Genomic DNA, 22,393 nt, shown 5'->3' with positions numbered 1-22,393 from the left:
GGCGTTCTAGTTTCGGCTTGACGTCAAGTTTCCTAAGTTATTTCACGTTAATTATTATTCGACAAACTATCAAATCGCACTCTTTACTCTCAGACCAATCACGTAGTAATTACTGCTAATTACTTATTGAGAACAATACTAAAACACTAAAATAATAAGAATAAAAGTTTCCATCCTTACCTACTTTAAAATGTTTAAGTATGTACGTAATTTTTCTTTTCGTGATAATTTTCGTCTTGACTTTAGTTTATCATTTTACAAAGTTAACAATTAGTGTTTCAATAAGTTTTTAAGGTAAGGTAGGTAGGTAAGGTAGGTAGGTAAGGTATTCGTCACAAATTATGAATCTTGGTACGCATAGCTTTTATAAAATAAATAAGCGAGGACCAGTTATCAGACAAATTTTCGGAAATCTAGTCATACTACACTTCACCATGAGTATAACCTAAATACAAATATCTCGTACGGCCTCGGCAGGCTCGGATGCCGTTACATTTAAAACTAACGTTCGTTGCAATCGGCAATTTGTTGCTTGACCTAAATCCCTAATTTCGACAGCCGCTTTCGATGCATTGTGTACTTACACGTTTGAAAAATGCATGCTTTACAGGGAATTTAACATATTGCAGTGTTGAAAGTGTGATAACATCTTTATAAAGTTTATATCTTCCGTAGTCTACGAAATATCCAGAAGAAACAAGTTTTGGCAGTGCCTTTATTAAAGAAAATATTCATATTTCGGTAAACATAAGTTTTGACGTAAAATGGTTTATGGCGGTTAGGTTAGCGCTACATGCCCATTAGGTTAGTGCAATAAGTGCTATGTAAAACAAAAAACTCTTTTTCTTTCCATTGTAAGCTAGGATACATTTGCATTTAAGATTATTACATCTAACCTATTGCATCATGTTGAAAACTAAAACGGAGTAACTCATATACACACCAAGGAACACAAAATATTCAATAGAAAACCTTATCCCTTTGTAATAGGGTTTTTAAAATGTCAGTTAACTATTTCGAACGGTAAGGGCTTTCTAATAGTTACATACTTAATGCATTCTTGAAGGAAAAAATCTTGGCGTGCTTGAGGTCCTAGAAATATGTAATAAATCTAAGTATTACAAGCCGTTTGCACTTATAACGTTACACCGCACGAATGCTATGGAAATAGGCAATAGAATTTGATATCGTATTGGTATTCCATATAACATTTCTGAATATGCGTCTATGTTACATTACATGTCCTACATTAGTGGCTATAGCTTTCTTCGCGACATTACGAAATGATTCATGCAGTGAAAAAATAAAGAAGGCATAAGTATTCATATAAACAAACAATAGTTCAAATTAATTTTAATTTCAGTGCGCAGGTTAAGTTTAAGGGGTCGTTTGTGCAATTTAATATATCAAACGCGATCTATGGTCATTAAAGTCAAGACGTGTTAGATATAAATACTGATCGAACACATCATTTTAACCTATCAGTTTTCGCTTTACCGCAGTCAGGTAAAAAACAACAGCAAAATAATAGAGTTTAACTTTTAATTTATTATCGCCAAGATGGATGACTTTCCGAAGGTCTAGCTTCTAGATTAAGTGTGGATTTTCCATAACGTCGCTTTATCTGGTTATTTATTACTTCCGCAATTATCGGTTTTGACGTAAGGTTGAGATAGGCTGATGACTGCAGTGTTTGTATATTGAAGGGTTGACTTTGGCCGCACGGTGAGTAGTTAGAATTACCTAATGGTAAAAAATGGATGGAAAATATGTCATTTTAGACGACAAGGAAATGGAAATTATGCTAAGAGACTAAGTAAAAAATAAAAAACAAGATCTAAAACGGATCAAGGATCAAGAGTAAAAAGGGATATATGATTTCCAAACTCAAATAACTGCATTTTTCTCTCTGTCTTCTACTCCCACAAGTAGTATTTTCTGGCAAAAAATATAGTTAAAAAAAATTACCTAAAAACCACCAATTTAGCAATCTATTATTCCGTATTCCCGTAATCTTAGGGGTCGTTTTTAAAAATTGAACAAAGTTAGGTATTTAGTTGCATTTTTTAAAATAAAATATTTTCTCAACGTTCGCATAGTGGATTTAAGGATTTCGAGACCCAAAACCATTTTACGTAGCTACAAACCACAGCTCGGACGATATTTATTAATAGGTACATAAAACTAAGTCCAACTAAATCCCAACACGTTTATTAACCAATTAACGTTAATTGTAACGTTTATCTCAAACCAGTTTGATTCCACTATTTAAATTCAAAACTGTATCTATCGAAAGTTTCATAGAAGCCATTCGAGTAAGTCCTTGCCCGCATACTAAGTGCAAGGTGGTGCAATGCCCTCGGGTGTCGCTGCTGACCTATTTCGCTACTCCTATCGCTAAACGGACATTCGCTACCGCAACCAGTGTTAGTATGACCGCGAGATACATATAAAATATGCGCAAACTCTTCATGAAATTTATTTTTGTAAAACATAATAACACTTATATTAATAACTTATAATAAATAAAAAATTTGGACTAAGTCGTAGTCGCTCGGTGGTGTGCTCAGAAGACTGGCCGCACTGCCCCGCTGGCTGGATGGCAATGCAGGCCACGTAGCCAACGTGTGAACGTGCCAAATTGCCAATCGCTTACGCTGCGTAGCGATCGAAACAAACTGTCACTGTCGCACTAATATGTAAGAGTGATAGAGAGACACAAAGAGTTTCGTTGTCGAAGCGATAGCGATCGTCACCCTGGCTAGGCCGCCTGATCCGCTGGGCAAAATATTGGCCAGCCCTCTGGTCACCAGAACTCTATTTCTATAGCCCCGGGGGCCTAGCCAAAATGACAATCGTATATCGACAAACGCCAAAGGAAAAGACATAGTTTGGATTGACAGATGCTACTAAAAGTCACGTGACTATTTCTATACATTATTTAAGTTTCGATTGGCGTGTATTATCTACGACTGTCATCTTGGCTAGGCTCCCCGATATTAAAGTACTGGCCAAACTCGCAGTGGCTAGGCTAGCTGCAGCTAAGTAGTGTCGTTAATAATAACTGTTTCACTAAATAAGAGAATGTAATGACTAATGACTGATATCTAAGAAACGTATGACTATTCTACAGGGGTTCTAATGATTATTACCTGAAAATGACATAGCCACATACCAGCCAGCCTATTATGGATAGCTTTATCCATCTTTATCCACGTGATAAAATAACTGTCACTGTTTAACACCGTGGGAAAGAAAGTGACGGACACCGTTTTATCACGCTGTCACGTAGACAAGAACGACCATCATATCCGTACTGTAGAGTTAAGCCGACCACTGACTAACAGGGCGCCGGACGATATCAGCCTGTCAGTTAGAACAAAAATTTGACGGTTCCGAACAACTGACCGGCCGATATCGCCCGGCGGACTGTTAGGCAGTGGTCGGCATTAGACCAAGCTAACTCTGCGTGGCATTTGCAATTAAAAAGTGCGACAATGTTATCATTAAAGTAAAATTTCTATGACAATTTACGTTTATATTGACCCTACCTCATCTTATTCTGTTGAAGTTTATTTAGACGGACTCTAGCTGCCTAAAATAAAAATATCGAGAATAAAATAAAGCTTATTGTCAAAGGGTCTAGAAATATGTACATACATGCAACAACATGAAATATCAATTTAGTCTCTGGAATAATATAGGAAGAATAAACAGTTAGTCCGGCTCGAAGGACCATATGGAACGGCCTCGGCCATGCTGAGGTGGATTAGGCTGGTTCGAATGGGCGAAGAAGTAAACTAAGACTTGTAGTCACAAAACTATATTATTTAACATAAAGCACAATAAAATTAGCACATATTCTTTTAGGTGAGATTGTGAAGTGAGTGTTTTATGGTTTCCATGGTAACGGAATACAGAGTTCTGTTGGACTTGCCAACAGATCCTATTATACTGGCCCGCGCAAGGCGAACTAGCGCTAGCGTGTTGTTGGGTGTTACTAATAATGACCTGTACTTACAGTATTTGTATGTGGTGTTGGCACTGTCCGGAATTGCGTTTTTACCCAACTGCGACGGTGCAAAAAGGTGCAGTTTTTGTAGGGTAAAGGTATTCATTAAGTGATTAGGGCATCAGTACCTAACGCTCGATTTACGATATGAAGCGTCTATTAGGTGGTAGCTATATGTAACCTGACGTGGAAGACGAAATTTCGAAATCTGTAGATACCAAATTCAAGAGGATTTCACACCATCAGAGAGCGTCAAAAATAAGTAAATAGAGTAGAGTAAATGGACACTATGGAGCGTCGCATTTCGTAATATACTAACGTATTAGACGTACAATATTTATAATAGAATAAAGTTTATTTCATTGAAAAATACAGTAAAAAGACAAATAAATAACTTATGAACTAAATACAACTATGAATAATACTAAATTAAAACTAACAGTCCTAAATATATCTAAAATAAAACAAGGAATATAAAAACTACTGAAAGAGGCCTCCCCGCGCTACCCCCGGTGCAAAGGTGCCCATCACACTCGCTGCGTTACCGCGTTGAATTGCGATGGACAGCCTTTGCACCAGGAAAAACCCGGAGCGCGGGTCAAGGCCCCTTTCTTGCAGGCGGCGACCTACTTCCCTAAGGAAGGTTTTTGCCTCAGCGCACCAACAACCGGACGTCTCTACGGCTACTGGAACGAAAAGGTAATTAGTGCTGAGTGCTGAGTACTTTTGATGTTTATGTAGGGCCGCCACCTCAGCGGCTGCGCCCGCCGTCCGGATGGTGCGATAAAGGTGTGAGGGGGCAAAAGTGCTTACACATGTAGCGTCCCATAGTAGACACTTGCCTTTTTCCCATGGCACTAGTGTCAGGCCATCAGGCCTTTTGCCATCCGACCGGCTGAGGCCTGGCGGTTCTAGCGTGGAGGGGATGTTTGCCGACACTAATGCCCTGCGGATGATGTCGTTCAAGGCATGGTGTCGTGGGAACCTACCGGCGCAGCGGCAACAGCTCAGTGCGTGATGACCATTACTCTCCACCATAGAGCCGCAGATGCACAAATGAGGTTGACATACATCGCAGCCCAGACGAAGAGCAACGGCCACCCGCAGTGAGTCGTTGTCGAGCAGAGTGCCAAGATTTGGAGATGGGAGGGCGTGTAACCAAGCACCACTTTCAGGCCTCGAAGCTGCGTTTAGTCTGGCCCTATCTGCACCAACAGCGTTTGTCATCAGGGAATCGAAGATCCGCTTGACGCCCACGACGTCCCAACAACGTTGGAGAAATGGTATTTCGGGTACGGACGCACCCAAGTTGAGAGCCCTCCAGGCCGACTGAGCGTCAGAGGCATAGGGTATGGTAGTCCTGTCTCCATCCAAAGATAAAATTTTAGAGACAAGTTCTACAACCCCTGCCGCCGACGCCAAGAAGGCTGGAAGACTCACGTCACGAGCGCGGCGTAGTCCTAGGCCACCATAAAGGTTTAGTATTCGCTACTCAAAGTTTATATAACATATTAGGTATCTATAGTTTGTATTGTACGAGTACATATCATAAATTCGAAACAAAGCGCTGGGTTCCCCCATTTTCGTGCACCGTAGGTATAAACTTGATATTACTGTTGTAGTTACCGCTACCTTTTAATTACTAGAACAAACAATGTAGGTATCCTAGCTGTTGGTATGTAGAGGGTGTATATGCAATCGACACTGGCTTGACACATTTAATTTGAATACAGAAGCTCAAGTTTGAATGATGTTTAATTCAAACTTGAGAATGTCAATTACTCTACTTCCAAACGCCGTCATGTAATGTTGTGTTTATAAAGTTTATAAATTAAATAATAAATAATGTATTGACAAACTAAAGTGCCTTCCAGTATTTATAATAAACCTCCAAAGACCTCCTGCAACCAATTAAGAGGTTATGGAGCCCACAAGATAAAGTAAAATAAGTAATTTTAGTGTTTCAGGAAAACGATTCAGCTTTCGTACACAAATATTTCAGAAGATAAGCCTAGCAACGGAGTTGTTTACAAAATAAGGCTAGCAACCAGTTTGACGTTTCAGTAAACAGTACGTAATTTTAAATGATGGAGAATTCGGACTGCCTAAACAAATTGAATTTAAATTCCTCCTATCCTACGTGGCGTAAATTAGCAAAATTATTTCTGGACGCCAAAGGAGTTGGAGAAGACAGCGAAGATAAAGGTAAAGCCGCAAAGGCTAAATATTTTATTTTAAAATCAATAGATGAGAATATCTTACATTATGTTATTAATTGCTCAACTACAAAGGATATCTTCGATAAGTTAGATGTTGTCTTTAATTACAAAGTGGAAAAAGACAGCCACCTAAAGGTAATTGAATTCTACAACTATAAATTCAGCGGAGATATACTTCAGGATATTAGCAAACTTCAAAATATGTGTTTCGAACTACAGTCTACCACAAATAAAATAAATGATGACATGCTTATACAAAAGATTTTAACAATCTTACCAGCTAATTTAAATTTCTTTAGAACTGTATGGGAGGTAACTCCAAAATCTGATCAAACCATACATACTCTCATTGAACGTATTCAAAAAGAACTTAAGCTATTTGATAGTAGTCCTTCAGAAATACTTCCACAAACAGAAGAGGCCATGAAAAGTAATGAAAAGAAGTGCTTTAACTGTAATCAACCAGGTCATATTGCGAGATTCTGCTTTAATAAAAAGTGCACCATTTGCAATAAAAGTGGACACACTTCCAGTGAATGTTTTTCTACAAAAATATGCAGGAAATGTAATAGGAAGGGACACATTGAAAGGTTTTGCCGTACGTTCAGCCTGGTGAGTGAACAAATAAAACACACGACTAGTACTAGAGCTATAATTGATTCAGGTGCTTCTTCCCACATGTTTTACAATAATGATATCATAAATTCCACAGAAAATATAAATGTAGATATAAGATGTGCCAATGCAGAGAACCTCGTCGCTCAAGCAATAGGTACAGTCAACACAAATGGTTTTGAACTGGAAGATGTACTATATGTTCCTGCAATTTCTAGAAACCTGATATCTGTAAGTTCAATCACTGATCACGGTGCATCTGTACTCTTCGCTGGAAATAAGGTATCTGTAAAGAAACATAATAATATTATTCTTACTGGTTATAAAACTAGAAACGGTCTCTATGAAACAGAATTTTCTGCAAATATCGTTCGAGAGGTATTGTTCTCCGAGAATGTCGATATCTGGCATCGCCGGCTCGGTCACGTATCGGATGTGCCGCGTCTAGCTAAATTGGTAAACGGTATTAAAATTGGGGGGGCAAATCAAGAACATTTTTGCGAAATATGTGTCAAAGCGAAAATGACTAGAAAACCTTTCAAAAACAATAGAATTCAAGCTAAATTCCCTTTGGAAATAATTCATACGGATGTTTGCGGTCCAATAGAAACTCCCACTTGGGATAACAAAAAATATTTTATTACTTTCCTAGATGACTTTACACATTTTTGTGTCGTTTATTTAATTACTTTTAAAAGTGAAGCCTTTGACAAAATAAAACAGTTTGTGACTTTAGCGGAAAATCATTTCAATTCAAAAGTGAAAAAAATAAGATGCGATAATGGACGCGAATACTCGAACAATAATCTAATGTCTTGGTGCAACTCTAAAGGAATAATTCTAGATCTAACAATACCCTACACGCCGCAACTGAATGGAAAAGCGGAGAGACTGAATAGAACCCTGTTAGAAAGAACTAGAGCATTAATATTCGATGGCCGTGTTCCAAACTATCTATGGGGCGAAGCACTTACAACTGCCAGCTTCCTAATAAATAGAAGCCCCACCGAAGGTAAAGACAAAACTCCAGCTGAGATGTGGTTTGGCTTCAAACCAAATGTATCGCATATAAGAAGATTTGGTTCAACAGCCTATTATAAAATAAACTCAGGTGTACGAAAGTTAGAAGTTAGATGTAATAAAGGAATTCTGATTGGCTATATCAGAAATGGTTACAAAATATGGGTGGATGAAACGAAAACAATTGTAAGAGCCAGGGATGTAAGAATAAATGAAGACGAGCAAGGTATATATCTAAATGAAGAAAATGATGAAAGCATTAGAGTTCTTTGGAAGATATTCGAAGAGAATGAAGAGACGGTTAGGGAAGGCACAACACGAAATAAAGAAGTTAATAGACAGGAAGAAAATCAAGGTGGTAGAGTCAACAATAATGAAGGTCGAGAAGGTGAAATGTTAAGAAAAAGAATGAGTAGTAGAAATATGGAGAGTGTTCGAGAAGGCGATATTCATTTGAGAAGATTGAGTAGTGAAACAAGTGAAGACGAAACAAATGAAGACGAAACAAATGAAGGTGAAACAATTGAAGGTGAAACAATTGAAGGTGGAACAATTGAAGGTGGAACAAATGAAGATGAAACAAATGAAGTAGAAACAAATGAATTCGAAACAAATGGCAATGAAACAAATAACAATGAAACAAATGAAGTTGAAATAAATGAAAGTGAAACAAACCGAGAAGTAGAAGAAGAAGAAAGTAATGAAGAATACTATGATGGAAATGAAGAACCTGTTGATACTGAACTAGTTGAAAATCGAGTTGAAAGTAATCGAAATCGAAATAATGATAGTGATAATAATGAAAATAGAAGAGTTCAGCCTGCCAGAGAACGTAGACTACCCGATAGATATAAAGATTATTTAATGAATTATGACACTGAAGCATCGATGTTGACCTACGAGGAGGCAATAGAATCAAAAGAAAAGGACAAATGGAAACAAGCTATAGAAGAAGAAATTAAATCACTTGAAGAAAATAAGACGTGGTCATTTGTGGATGAACAAGAAGCAAAAGGAAGGAAATTAGTTACTAGCAAGTGGATTTTTACTGTCAAGTCTGATGGTAGGTATAAAGCCAGACTAGTTGCAAGGGGCTTTCAACAAAAGTACAAAATAGATTATGATGAGACATATAGTCCGGTAGTCAATACTACTTCTTTAAGAATTCTATTATCAATTGCGGCAGCGAAAGGTCTAAAGATGAAGCAGTTTGATGTGAAAACGGCCTTTTTACATGGAGACTTGAAGGAATGTATATATATGAAGGTGCCTAAAGGCTACAATGACAAAGAAGGCAAAGTATGCAAACTAAACAAGAGCTTGTATGGTTTAAAACAAGCTCCACTAATGTGGAATATCAAGTTTACAGAGTTCTTAACAAAGATGGGTTTTAAACAAATGAAACTTGATCAATGCATCTTTGTCATGGAAGGTGAAAGGAAAATTATCCTTGCAGTATATGTCGATGACGGATTAGTACTCGGAGAAAGAGAAGAAGATCTATTGCATATAATAGATACAATTCAAAAATCCTTCGAACTAAGAATTTTAGATGAAGTAACTAATTATATAGGTTTGGATATAAAGCAAGATAAGAAGGGGATTAAAATTTTTCAGAAGACATATAGTGAGAAAATCATTAAAAAATTTAATCTTGAAAATGCAAAAGAATGTAAATGCCCAACAATTATGATAGAAGAACATCCATCTGTTAAAGTTGATACAAAGTCTCATGAGCTTTACCGCGAGATGATAGGGTCATTGTTATATCTCTCGAATAAAACGCGACCAGACATTAGTTTTCACGTAGGTTATTGTTCGAGGCATCAAAATTCTCCAAATTTAAATGATTTAAACAATGCTAAAACAATTTTGCGATTCCTTAAAGGTTCAGCAGAAAAAGGGATTCACTTTAGTAAAGATGATAAAGTTCTCAGGGGTTATTGTGATTCGGATTTTGCGGGAGATCCAGACACTAGACGCAGCACTTCTGGTTTTGTGATTTGGCTGAATGGTGGACCAGTGGCATGGAGCTCAAGAAAACAATCAGTAGTCGCATTAAGCAGTACAGAAGCAGAATTTATAGCAGCAGCAGAATGTTGTAAGGAACTACTGTTCGTAAGGGATCTGATCTATGAGATAACCAAAGAAAAACTCGAAGTTGAGATGAGAGTGGATAATCAGTCTGCGATTTGGCTTATGAAGAAAGGAATCATGGGAAAAAGAAGCAAACATATAGACGTAAAATACTATTATCTAAAGGAGAAAATCGACGAGAATCAGATTACAGTAAAATACTGTCCAACTGGATCACAGCTGGCTGATATACTAACGAAAAGTTTACCAGCTGTAAAATTTGAAAAATGTCAACGAAGATTAGTGTTTTAGTGATAATGTGAGCTATTGAGTGTAGACAATGTAGTATAAGTGCTGGCTAAAGTGAACGTTAATAACTATTTTGAATAAATGTCGGGGTTTTTCTTTTATATTATATCGTAGTATGTAAGTTTTTTTTTATAGGGTGTGTAAACTTTTATATTATAATACAGAAATATGTACTTATTTAAAGAAAACTTGAGGATCAAGGATTCTAGAAACAAAATGTATTCAAAATTGAGGGGGTGCTTAATAATGATTCACTTAAGGGGGTGTAAGTGTAGAAAGTGTAACTGAATCATTATTTAACCTCATCCACCAAAAAAGAAGAAGAGTAACATTCCCTTTAATAGGTACATTTTACATCGTTTCTGATAAATATCCTTGAGTTTTTTTTTTGTTTCTAAGTCTGTATTTTAATATTTTATAATTGGTATTAGAATTGTTATTAGGTATAGATTATTAGTGATGTTGAAGAGTTGAGTCGGTGAATAAAGGTTTTATTTTATATAATATGATTAGTATGGAAGAATCGAGTGGGAGTATAAAGGAAATATAGAAGAGGATTATTGTTGATGAGTCGAGCAGGAGAATAAAGGATTTATTAAAGAGTGGAAGAATAAAACGTTTATTATAGATAATTTGTGGTGACGTATCGAGTGGAGGAATATTTGAGTACTTATCTTGTTGAATGAGAATTTACTGTAATGTATTTGTTGAATGGGGATTACATGTATGTAATATGTGGGAAATATACAGGGTGATGTAATATGTTGGAAATATACAGGGTGATGTAATATGAGGGAAATATACAGGATGTGTTATGTTTTTTCTGGTTATTGTACTTATATGAAATTATTTATTGGAATATTGTCTTAACTAAAGAATAGCGCTGTAAATTAATGCTTCAAGCAGAGTCGATTGAGGGGGTGTGTTGGTATGTAGAGGGTGTATATGCAATCGACACTGGCTTGACACATTTAATTTGAATACAGAAGCTCAAGTTTGAATGATGTTTAATTCAAACTTGAGAATGTCAATTACTCTACTTCCAAACGCCGTCATGTAATGTTGTGTTTATAAAGTTTATAAATTAAATAATAAATAATGTATTGACAAACTAAAGTGCCTTCCAGTATTTATAATAAACCTCCAAAGACCTCCTGCAACCAATTAAGACTAGCGGTAATTATAATTTAACCCCTCATCTAGACTAACTAGGTTTTAATTTTTGAAAGGGGTTACGGGGGGGATGTGAAGAATCTAGAGCATATACTGAATATAAATGTAGGAATTATTTCTTTTTAAATACCTAATATAACGTGGGTGTGGTCATGCGAGTTGCCGAAAATGATTCCAACGCTGAAATATTATAGACGTTTGTAAATATGTAGAACGGAAGTCTCAAACTATCTACCTCATTAATTATTAGAACTATGTACTTGCCACCTATTATCAATTTATGTACCTACCACCTACGTCTATACGTGTTCATTTAGGTGGGTTCATACTGTCAGTTATGTAGTAACATCAAAAAAAATCTAGGCTCAAATTTACATGTGCATGTGTAGGTATTAAGGGTGCAAACGGTACTATGTTAGTTTTAATTAATTATTTATTTGAATGACCATACTTAATCTGATCCAAATTTGATAACTAAACTTATGACGATCATTGCAATGCTTAAATACAGATAAGATCAGTCGATAATTTATATAAGAAAATAAAATGTAGTTGCTCAATAATTATTTTACGCGGAATTTTCACGCGGACATTAACTTTGTACAGTCGCCAACAGATATATCGGACCGGACAGGGTGGTCGAACCTATCTGAATATGCACTTTAACGTCTAAACAATAGAGGTTTTGATGGCGACTACTGTAGGAATGAACTAATAGGTGGCGCTTCCTGATTCAATATGTGGGTCAAAAATTGAGAATTACCAACGGTACGTGGAGCGGCTAATAGATGACGAAGGACCAGCGGAAGGAAGCGCAGCCCGAAGATAAGATGGGGCTATGGCTATGTATGAATAAATTATGGGATTAATGGGCCGACCTTACCTGCATGTAATTTTCATTGGATTCGGCGGCCGCCAGAAATGTGGTTCGTTATTCCTTCTTCCTTCTCCGTTCTCTTTTAACCTCTATATTATTCACACGCGAAACGTATTTTCATAATAGTTTATATTGATTGATGTATTTTTGCTCAATGACAGCAATGCCAATATTTTAATTGTTTACTTTTTATTTGCGGTTTGATAGGTCGGCAGAAGAGGCGGGTGATGTGAAAAATGAGGTCGAATATATTTATGAAAGAAAGAGTGAGCGATATGGATGAATGTGAATGATAATGAATGAAAAGGGGCGCGAACATTCTCCCCCGGCTTTAAAGGGTTCCTTTAAAGGAAACAAAACTAAATAAAGTAAGAGATAACCCTTCTCATCAAACTAAGAAACGAACATTCACAACAATAGCGAAATAACAAACTAAAGAAAAGTATTATCCTAACGAATTATACTATGTACATATTATTGGTTAGGCAGTGGGCACAATCGCACGACAGGACGTACAAAACTTCCCTTATTTATCCTGACAGTGACAACGCGGGTTAAACCGTCCTTCGAAGGATGTACTGCCTCTACAACGCCTAAAGGCCATGAAAATGGCGGCGCATTATCTACCTTTATAACAACCACAGTGCCAATTACGATAGGAACTGATAACGTGGCCTATCTGACCGGCATGCAAATGCTTTCTGTGGAAATAGTCAACAATCATATTATTAACTACATGATCACGTCGCGGAACTACAATTGGGTGTTTCTGCGTATATTCCAAGTCAGCATTTGACAGTCGGCCTCCAACACGAATGAGACCGTCTTTATCTATAAACGGTTTAAGCTTTTGTAAAGCAGGCGAGCAATACTTCTTGCTCTTAATTTTATCAATATCATCACTAAACGCTTGTAACGATGAACGAATTTTACCTCCAGCGAACTCTAAGTCAGATCGAGTAAGTGCCGTATTAGAGCGCGGTTTCGGTTTAAGAATGCCATACACGTATACGATGATGCGCAATAAACGAGACCACGACGATATCCGCTGAGCGAGCGAATAAAGTGGCGACTCTGACACATCTGTAGTTGTAGCGTGTGTAAGAGGTTTAAGCTCTGGCACCTCACCGATGGACTTTCGATCGAGCTCCCTTAAAGGCCACTCCGATGGATGCTTGGAAGCCCAAGCTGGTCCCGTGAACCACAAAGGATGATCCACTAGCTTAGCAGGCGTTAGTCCACGGGACAGGCAATCCGCGGGATTTTCCAAGCCCGCCACATGATGGAAGCAGCTGGCCGGAATAGCTTCGATAATCTTAACTACCCGGTTGGCAACAAACGTTTGCCAGCGGTGTGGTGATGACTGAATCCAGCAGAGGGCAACCTTCGAATCAGTAAACGCATAGATCTCGTTAATGTTATAACGGGATTCGAAGTTATCTTGCACCTTCCGCATGAGCTTTGCCAGGAGGACCGCAGCACACAGTTCTAACCTCGCGACGGAGACTGTTTTAAGGGGACAGACCTTCGACTTGGGACACACCAGCCGGACAGTCACTTCGTCTCCCTTTAGAACCTGAAGATATACTACACCTCCATATGCACGCTCAGATGCATCACCGAAGCCTAAAAGGTTTATAGTACAACTCTGTACTACTCCAAGATGGCGCGGTATGTGGATTTCATTGAGTTTAGGCAACTCCGAACGGAATCGTTCCCATAAATCCACAATATGGGGTGGGGGAGTCTCATCCCAGTCGCATTTGATCAACCAAAGCTCCTGGATGAGGAGTTTTGCATATAAGACCACTGGAGCTACTAAGCCCACATTATCCCATAGACGTGCCACTGCGGACAAGATCGTCCTTTTAGTGCACGTTGAGTCTGGTTCTTTCACTTTGAAATGGAAGTAATCCCCAGATTTATTCCAACATAAGCCAAGAACCTTTTGCGAGACCCCTGGGTCAATTTCAATGTCTACGGAAGCCCGATGCGAAGCAGGTATTTCACGTAGCACGGCGTCTGAATTGCAGGTCCATTTCACAAGATCAAATTGACCGCATTTGAATAGATCAATCAGCTCCTTAGCCGCGGCAATAGCAACAAACTCATCCTGCTGTTGCGAGTCATCTGACATAATGCTAAAGCATACGTCATCCATGTAAGTACAGGAGGACGCAATCGCTGCAGCCTTGGGAAACTTATGCCCGTCGTCTGCAATAAGCTGACGGACGACGCGGAGCGCGTGATAGGGACTCGACTTCATGCCAAAACACACACGATTAAACTCGTATGTAGTAATGGGATCTGCCGGGCGGAATCTATATAAGATTCGTTGAAACTGGCGGTCCGCTTCGCGAATACCAATCTGTAGAAACATTTGACGACAATCGGCCGAAAGCGCTATTTTGAATAAGCGAAAGTTTAGAAGGATTGAAAACAAATCCCCTTGAAGGTTGGGCCCTGAGTGCAAAACATCATTCAGCGACAGGCCTGTGCTTGTTTTGCTACTCGAGTCCAGGACCATACGCACTTTTGTCGTCGTTTTGTCCTCGCGCACGACAGCATGGTGAGGAATTATATACGCGATGGCTAGTGAGGCGTTCATGGAGTTAGTTACCTCCGATATGTAACCCTTACTGACGTATTCACGAATGATATCGTCATAGGCGGCACGTAAGATACTCGATAACTCTAGCTTCCTTTCAAGGCAAAGAAAGCGCCTCTTAGCAGCAGAGTGCGACTCTCCAAGCTTGAACACGTCATCTCGGAAAGGCAATGCGACAGTATATCTACCACTAGCGTCGCGCGTGGTGGTAGCACGAAAGTAATCCTCGCATTCAAGGTCATCTTGACTTTGAGCGGGCGGAGCGAAAACTTCCTCAAGCTCCCAGAACCTTTTGAGGAGGTGGTCCATGGAGTCCTGAACGGAAGTACAACATGCCGAAGTATATTTACGCGGTGCCTGTAAAGCAGGGACCGAACCCATTAAAATATACCCCAATACCGTCTGAATAGCCGGTGGCATATGGTTCACGTCGCTTTTAACAATGTGCGGTAGCAACAAATGTGGGAATATAGTTGCACCCACCAGCACATCAATTGCGACGGGCGTATCTAACGTGTCATCAGCTAAAGGGAGTCCATGAACATGCGTGAGTGTTGACATGTCCACGGGCACTGACGGCAAGTCGTCGGTAATGCGATCTACCACAAGACTCGAAACGTCAAAGTTGACGTTTTCGTCAAACCGCGAAAATACTTTAATGTTTGCGTTCCCTTTAACAATTTTTTTAGTTTTCCCAATGCCAAATACAGCGCTTGGTTTTTTATTAAAATTCAAACCTAATCGCTTACAACACTCCTCAGTAATGAAGTTACTTTGTGACGCGGTGTCAAGTAAACATTTGATGACTTGTGTGCCACCCTTATTATCGCGGACGATAACCTTTGCGGTGGACAGCAAAACCGTATCACACGAAGATGTTGAGTTTTGATTTGACATCTTATTGTTAGAGGCCGCTAGTGCTTGAGTCACGATAGACGTGTTACAAGATGTGCTCTCCGGCGGTGAAGACGACTCAGCCGCGGCGCTCGCAGATGTATTTGACACATCAGACGTCGTAGCCTTTTCATCCTTGTCGTTGTCAAAATGCAACAGAGTATGATGCTTTTGACGGCAAACTCGACATTTCACCTCGGAATTGCACTCGCGGGTGCGGTGTTTGATACTAAGGCAGTTAACACATGCCTTAAGCTCTTTAGCGCGTTTGAAGCGTTCGGAAGGCGTTAAGTTGTTGAGGGACGGACATTTAAATAAATGTTCATGGACAATATTGTCACACAAACATTTAGTAGTGCTCGCGCAAGCGACATAACTTTGTAGTTTTGGTGCGGCACTACGCGGTTGAGACGACTTAACACCCTTTTCGCGCGATGGATTTACGGCGGCGGAGACGGCGGTACATGGTTGCACATTTTGACAAATCCTAAACTGACTCTTCATAAAATCTGACAGATCACGAAAGGTAGGCAACTTCGTATTGCGGTGCAGCATTTCAAATGCTCGTAGAGATTCCTGGTCTAACTTTTTTAATGCTATATGCAGAAGCATAAAGTCGCTTAAGTCATCAAGCTTAAGCGCTTTAAGCGCATTCGCAGCTGTGACGAATTTATCGATGAATGTCTGAAAGTTAGAATTAACCTTTAAATTGAGCATTTGATCCATGTAGGTCGAGGCAAGAGTGCGCTTGTCTTGAAATCTGTCAATTAAACTATCGAGGATAAGCTGATAATTTTCAGCGCTCGGAGTTATACCCGCGAAGACAGTTTGAGCTTTTGGTGACAATTTCCCAATAAGATAGAAAAGCTTCTCTTCGTCGGTAAGCGACAGATTGTCGTGCACTCTAGATTTAAAACTAGCGTAGAACAGCGGCCAGTTACGTATGTCTCCATCGAACGCTATCAGTTCCATCGTTGGCAAAGAAGGTCTGGCTCTCTCCACTATAGAAGGTGGCGAAGAGGCCGGCGGTGCGGCTGGTTGCAGCCGCTTAACCGCTCTCCTGATGCGGCAGTACAAATCTTCGAAGGCTATGATCGGCTGATAATTAGGGACGGCAGCCGCCTTAGCCCTAAGCAACGTGCGATTATACTCATTAACAACCTCTTTGAACCTCTTTTCATAATAGTTTATATTGATTGATGTATTTTTGCTCAATGACAGCAATGCCAATATTTTAATTGTTTACTTTTTATTTGCGGTTTGATAGGTCGGCAGAAGAGGCGGGTGATGTGAAAAATGAGGTCGAATATATTTATGAAAGAAAGAGTGAGCGATATGGATGAATGTGAATGATAATGAATGAAAAGGGGCGCGAACAGTACGAGTAAAGCAGTAATTAAGTATTACATTCAAATATTCCTTGATAATCCCATTGATTTCCTGCCCATGCGTGCAATTAAACTAAAAACAAAAAAAATACAAAATGAAAACCTTTATTTGCTACGATTTCCCGCAGCAAACTCGCACAATGGTATTTAGGTAATTTTCTTGCAATTAGCCGTCTTATCGATAAGTATGAGGTAAAACAAAAATTCTGTTACACGTAATCAGCATGCAAATAAGAGGGGTGCGTGCTTATCCTGTGGCCCACATCTCGGCGAGTGGGCAAGGCCGCGGCCCCCGCGGACGACAGCGGACCCAAGTTTATAGCAGATGCCTCTATGGTAATACGGCTGTTGAAATGGCAACACTGGGTGATATGTATTTTCCCCAAAAAATCACTACATGCGTAGTATAAAACAAAGTCGCTGTCTGTCCATACGTATGCTCAGATCTTTTAAACTACGCAACGGTCTTTGATGCGGGTTTTTTTAATAGATAGAGTTATTCAAGAGATAATTTGTTAACCCGTGCGAAGCCGGGGCGGGTCGCTTGTAAAGAATAAACTGTTAACTGGGACTAATTTCCATGCTAAAAGGGGGGATTGCGTCAGGGTGCGTAAAGCACCATACTACATTCATTTCAAGCTGGCTATAATTTGTTTTTCAAAAAACACAATTTGACCAAAACATAAGTTAAAGTCACGAATTGAAGCGATACCGAGGGTGTCTCTGCTTTAATAAAGTAAAGGTCATAAAAGGTCTCGTGAAAGTTGAATTAGCTACTACAGGTAGGTCCTAAAATAAACGCGACCTGTGATTAACTTCAATTTATAAACCTTTATGTGCTTATGCCTATTTAATGGCATACTTAAATTTAAATTTTGTATGTGTTTTCTAACCCGCACATATACAGTCATTAGACGTATGAATGTAATGGCAAATGGGGCCAGATGTCCAAAAAAATCTGCACACGCTCTCAACAATAAAGTACTTTTAGTATTCAGATCATTTTGAACAAACACCCTGCTCGCTTAGGTAGCTAGTTACTTCTGCTGCTGAATGTACAAATGTATTACAAAAGTGCTGTTTGTCACACTTTTCATGAAAGTATTAAATAGGAAAGTGCACTGGTGTATAAAATACGAACACGCGACAGCTTTGCCTCTATTCGACACACGCAAAAACAAACGAAGTTCTGTCCTTTTTACACGCTATTCTAAGCATATAGTAGAGCGAGACGCGACAAATATGCATGTGGCACGCAGCCATGAGTGAATTCTGAATCGTGGAATATGATAGCAATTGGACATGGTCTAATAAAACATGGTCTTCTCTTCCCAAAGTGTCACTTGCCTACGTCACAATAACATTGCCACTTTATTTCAACATAACATGTTACATGGGTACATTATATCTATGGTTAATAAGTTAATTTATTTCTTTATAATTTAATAATTTTCATTTATATGTATTTTATCTTAAATTTTACAATAACACGTCATTTTTAATTATTCGTTAGCAATATCTTCCGATTCACGAAAGAAATTTCAGACGTTCGGGTAATTCTGTTTACACTACTGGCAACACAGGATAGCGCTGTCACATTTGACAATCCGCCATTTTGTCCCTGACCGACCGTCCTTGTCGAACGCGTGTTAATTGTTATTTCCTTCTCGCTCAGTGTCAGCAGTCGCAGTGTTTTCCAAACTTTTCACGTCGTAAGCTTCGTAATTAATGTTTTGTTACGAAAATGGTTGGCTGCTCTATTCGGAACTGTAAGAGTAGGAGTGAAAAGTGCAGTATAGATTCGTTTTATTTTACTATGTTTCTACATGAATAACTTAAAATTAATGCCGTTAAAATATTTTTCACTGTTGGTTAAAATTCTCCCACATTTTAAAGTTTGAGAACCTGTAAACAGCATGATGACGTAGGCAAGTGCCAGTTAGGTCATTCGCGAATCTCGGAATAGAGTACCAGGCGGAGTATATTATTATACCATGGCAATTGGATATGTATCAGAGCTTGGCGCTAGAACAGAAGTAGACCAGGTATACCTATTTAGATTTAGCTAGAGTAATGACAGATTCAGAGGTAATGCGTGATGTTATAAACGTAATAATGTTATTATATTACCTATGTGTGATACGCATGTAATTTACTCCTTAAAAAACTTGATGTATATATTTTTCAACTGTGACTTTACTATTATTTTTAAATATTAACGTTTACAAACATGCTTCTGTACTACATTAAATCTCCGTAATAGGAATATTATGACACTAATTTGATTTCAATCTCCGTCTGATAATCTCACCCAAATGAACTTGCAAGCAACACTAAGTTTCATTTTGGTTTGACTAGAATTTATTTAATATTTAAGCTTCTTTAAATCCGCCCCAATGAACTCGATTCAGATTGAATATTTTTTACGGTTTTGATATTACTTCGATACGGCTTTGACGATCGCTCACGCTGATAGTGCATACGAAATGAATTGAAAGTGCGTGAGATGCGCGCCAATCAACGTCAAGCTCGTATCAAAACCTGTTCAAACCTGTAGCAAACTATTAAATCAGAATCAAGCTCCATATGCCAAGGTGACAATCGATTGCGCTTCACCGTCGAATCGCTTTGTGTCTCTCTATCACTCTTCCATATTAGAGTGATAGTGACAGATTGCGTTTCGTTCGCTACGGAGCGTTAGCGATTGGCACCTTGGCAGGCCGCCTGGTCACTCTTGCCCTACATTAATTCACCGTTGCCGTTTCATATTCTATTTGGTCCTTTCATATTTCACTGGGTCACGCAACACTTCACTAACCTTACTTAACCTAACTTCATAATGTCGGATTATGTTTATGCGATTAAGTTATTTTTCTTTTAAGATTGTTTAATTAAATGCAAATGGGAGCATGCACAGGGTTAAAAATTTGAATTTCTGGGACTTGGATTTTGATGGCAAACATCTTAAGATCTCTCAGTCACTGCTTTAGTATTTCGGTTTGATATGAAAACTTTGTTTAAGAATACATATACAGGTAACTCAGGTAAGGAATTATACGTATGCTTTGTTAAAGGTTCATGACAACACACATGCGTCACGATGCTACAATAAATTTTCACGGCAAATATTAATTATTGTAATAAACAATATACTGACAAATCGTAACGTGAAGAAAAAAAAATCGCTACTATTTACTTGGGACCTTATTGTCGATGGCGCTTACGCCATTATTAACTATGCTCCGATATAAATATAATGCTGCGCGAAGCTGTGCGGCGTAAGCGCCATCGACAATAAGGTCCCTTTTCATAGATAATGTCCCAATTAAGTCAAGTAACAGTAAATAGTAGCGATTTTTTTTTCTTTCCTTTAGGTACAGTAGCGAAAATTAAGCGTAGCAAACGTTATACTCGCATGTGCGTCATGAGCAATTAAAGAATTTGTTACAAGTTACAACTTACCTTGAAAGTTTTGTATGAAGACACCACGTACGAAGCTCCATCTTCAAGTTCCTCCAGTCTATATTTCCTATCGCCATCCATTCCAAATATGAACCTCGCTCCTCTCGGCAGTTCCAATCTCTCCGATAATCTATCCAGCAAAGCATCCATCGACGCCAAGTCTCTTCCCGGCTTAAATCGGAACTCCACACCTGGATGGAACGGGTCGCCATTTCTGTAGAAGGTTACTCGTCTAGCTTTCCAGAAGTTGAGGTTAGCGTAGCGGCTAGCAGGCTCGTTCCTAGGACGCGCGGTCGCTTCGGAAGCTTCAGAGATATCGTCAGGACGCTGCGGCGGGGAGGCCGGACGTGACGGCCGCCAGTCCCCCGGTTCCCTCTCGTCGTCGGACGGCGCCTGGGGCTCCGGCTCGGGCGCCGGCGGGGGCTCTGCTATGGGCGCGGGCTCCGCTGCCGCCTGCGAACGAGAACGTCTCTGACGCGGCCGGAGCAACCGACGCGACATACCGCGCGACCGCCGCTCGTAGACTGCCGCGCGCCCCCTCACACACTTTCAATCAACTACTTATCTATATCAAGATGACCCATTCATGAATGAGATACACGTGTGTAGCACACGAGGGGTTGTCGACGCTCAGTCAATTTGCGTTACGAGCGAAATGTTTACCGTCTGAAGGCACAGACATTAATGGCTCTACGCTGAAATGCTACATGACTTCATATTTTCGTAAATGAGGTATAATTTTGTAATGATTTGTCATACGAAAACTGGCTAGTCATCGGTGAACTTTTTTGATAAGGTCTAACGACATGACAAGTATATACAGTCATGTTCACGAAGACTGTTTTTTTTTCAGGTACCTGCCAAGTTATGATTGATCGTAAATGTTGTTGAGACTGCATTACATTCATTATGCGCTGGGTTTGAAGTAATTTCGAAACTTGCTAATATTACTCATATAACTATACACTCATATTATATACTGTGCAAAGTGTATAAAAGGCTTAAGTATTTGATTTACAATAATGAGCTCTGTGAATATTTGTATTAAAGTAGATTGTATTTTGTAAATGTTAACAAGAAAAACTTTTGATTTATTATCTGTCAGCTCCCACGGCTCATATATGAGCCAGAACGCTTATGGTGACGTCATATCGTGGGATTCGACAGGTTAAAACTTTATGTGGGAAAATAAGGCTTCATAAAAATGCCTTTATAGTTTTACGAATGTAGTTAGGCATTTTATACTGTTAGCCCACACCTAAGGGGGATAAATGGTTTAGGTATATGTTTGTGTAAGGATCTTTTAGGTAAGTTTTGAAAATTGAAATAATTTGATGGGATATTCCTTGCCAATAAACCTGCAAAATGTGTAGTCGATATCTTATATGTAACTATCTGTCGGGAATTTTAAACTAAACAGCCACAACAGTAAATGTAAAATAATGAAAGGATTCAAACAATGCACATTGTGACTGGAAATCTTATTTAAAAAAAAGATTAGCTTAGATCCTTTCACTTATCATATAGCTAAGTGAATGGATCAAGGTACCTACGTTTATTTAAAGCAGATATAACAATAGTCTCAAATAGGTACTATGGGTTAATTAATTTCATTAAAAATCGTACTCACAACAACAGCAGCAGCCATATTCTCCTCCGATGTCATCAATCACCGCATGAGCACACACACAATAACAAATGACAGCCGCGATTCCAAATTCAAATTTTCAAATATAAAAA

The 22,393-nt window shown here is 39.0% G+C and overlaps 1 protein-coding gene across 1 annotated transcript in view; it reads right to left on the bottom strand.

Moving 5' to 3' along the window:
- The window catches only part of LOC134648975 (echinoderm microtubule-associated protein-like CG42247), a 60,776-nt gene extending 39,270 nt beyond the window's left edge, over positions 1-21,506 (bottom strand). The window contains exon 1 of the mRNA XM_063503646.1: positions 20,654-21,506. Within this exon, the coding sequence (XP_063359716.1) occupies positions 20,654-21,154 (501 nt within the window). The 5' untranslated portion in view covers positions 21,155-21,506. The remainder of the gene's footprint in view (positions 1-20,653) is intronic.
- Positions 21,507-22,393: the final 887 nt, after the last annotated feature.

The sequence above is a fragment of the Cydia amplana genome, chromosome 6 (assembly GCF_948474715.1).
Source record: "Cydia amplana chromosome 6, ilCydAmpl1.1, whole genome shotgun sequence".
Classification (NCBI taxonomy): Eukaryota; Metazoa; Arthropoda; class Insecta; order Lepidoptera; family Tortricidae; genus Cydia; species Cydia amplana.
This window is presented reverse-complemented; position numbering and strand designations above follow the sequence as displayed.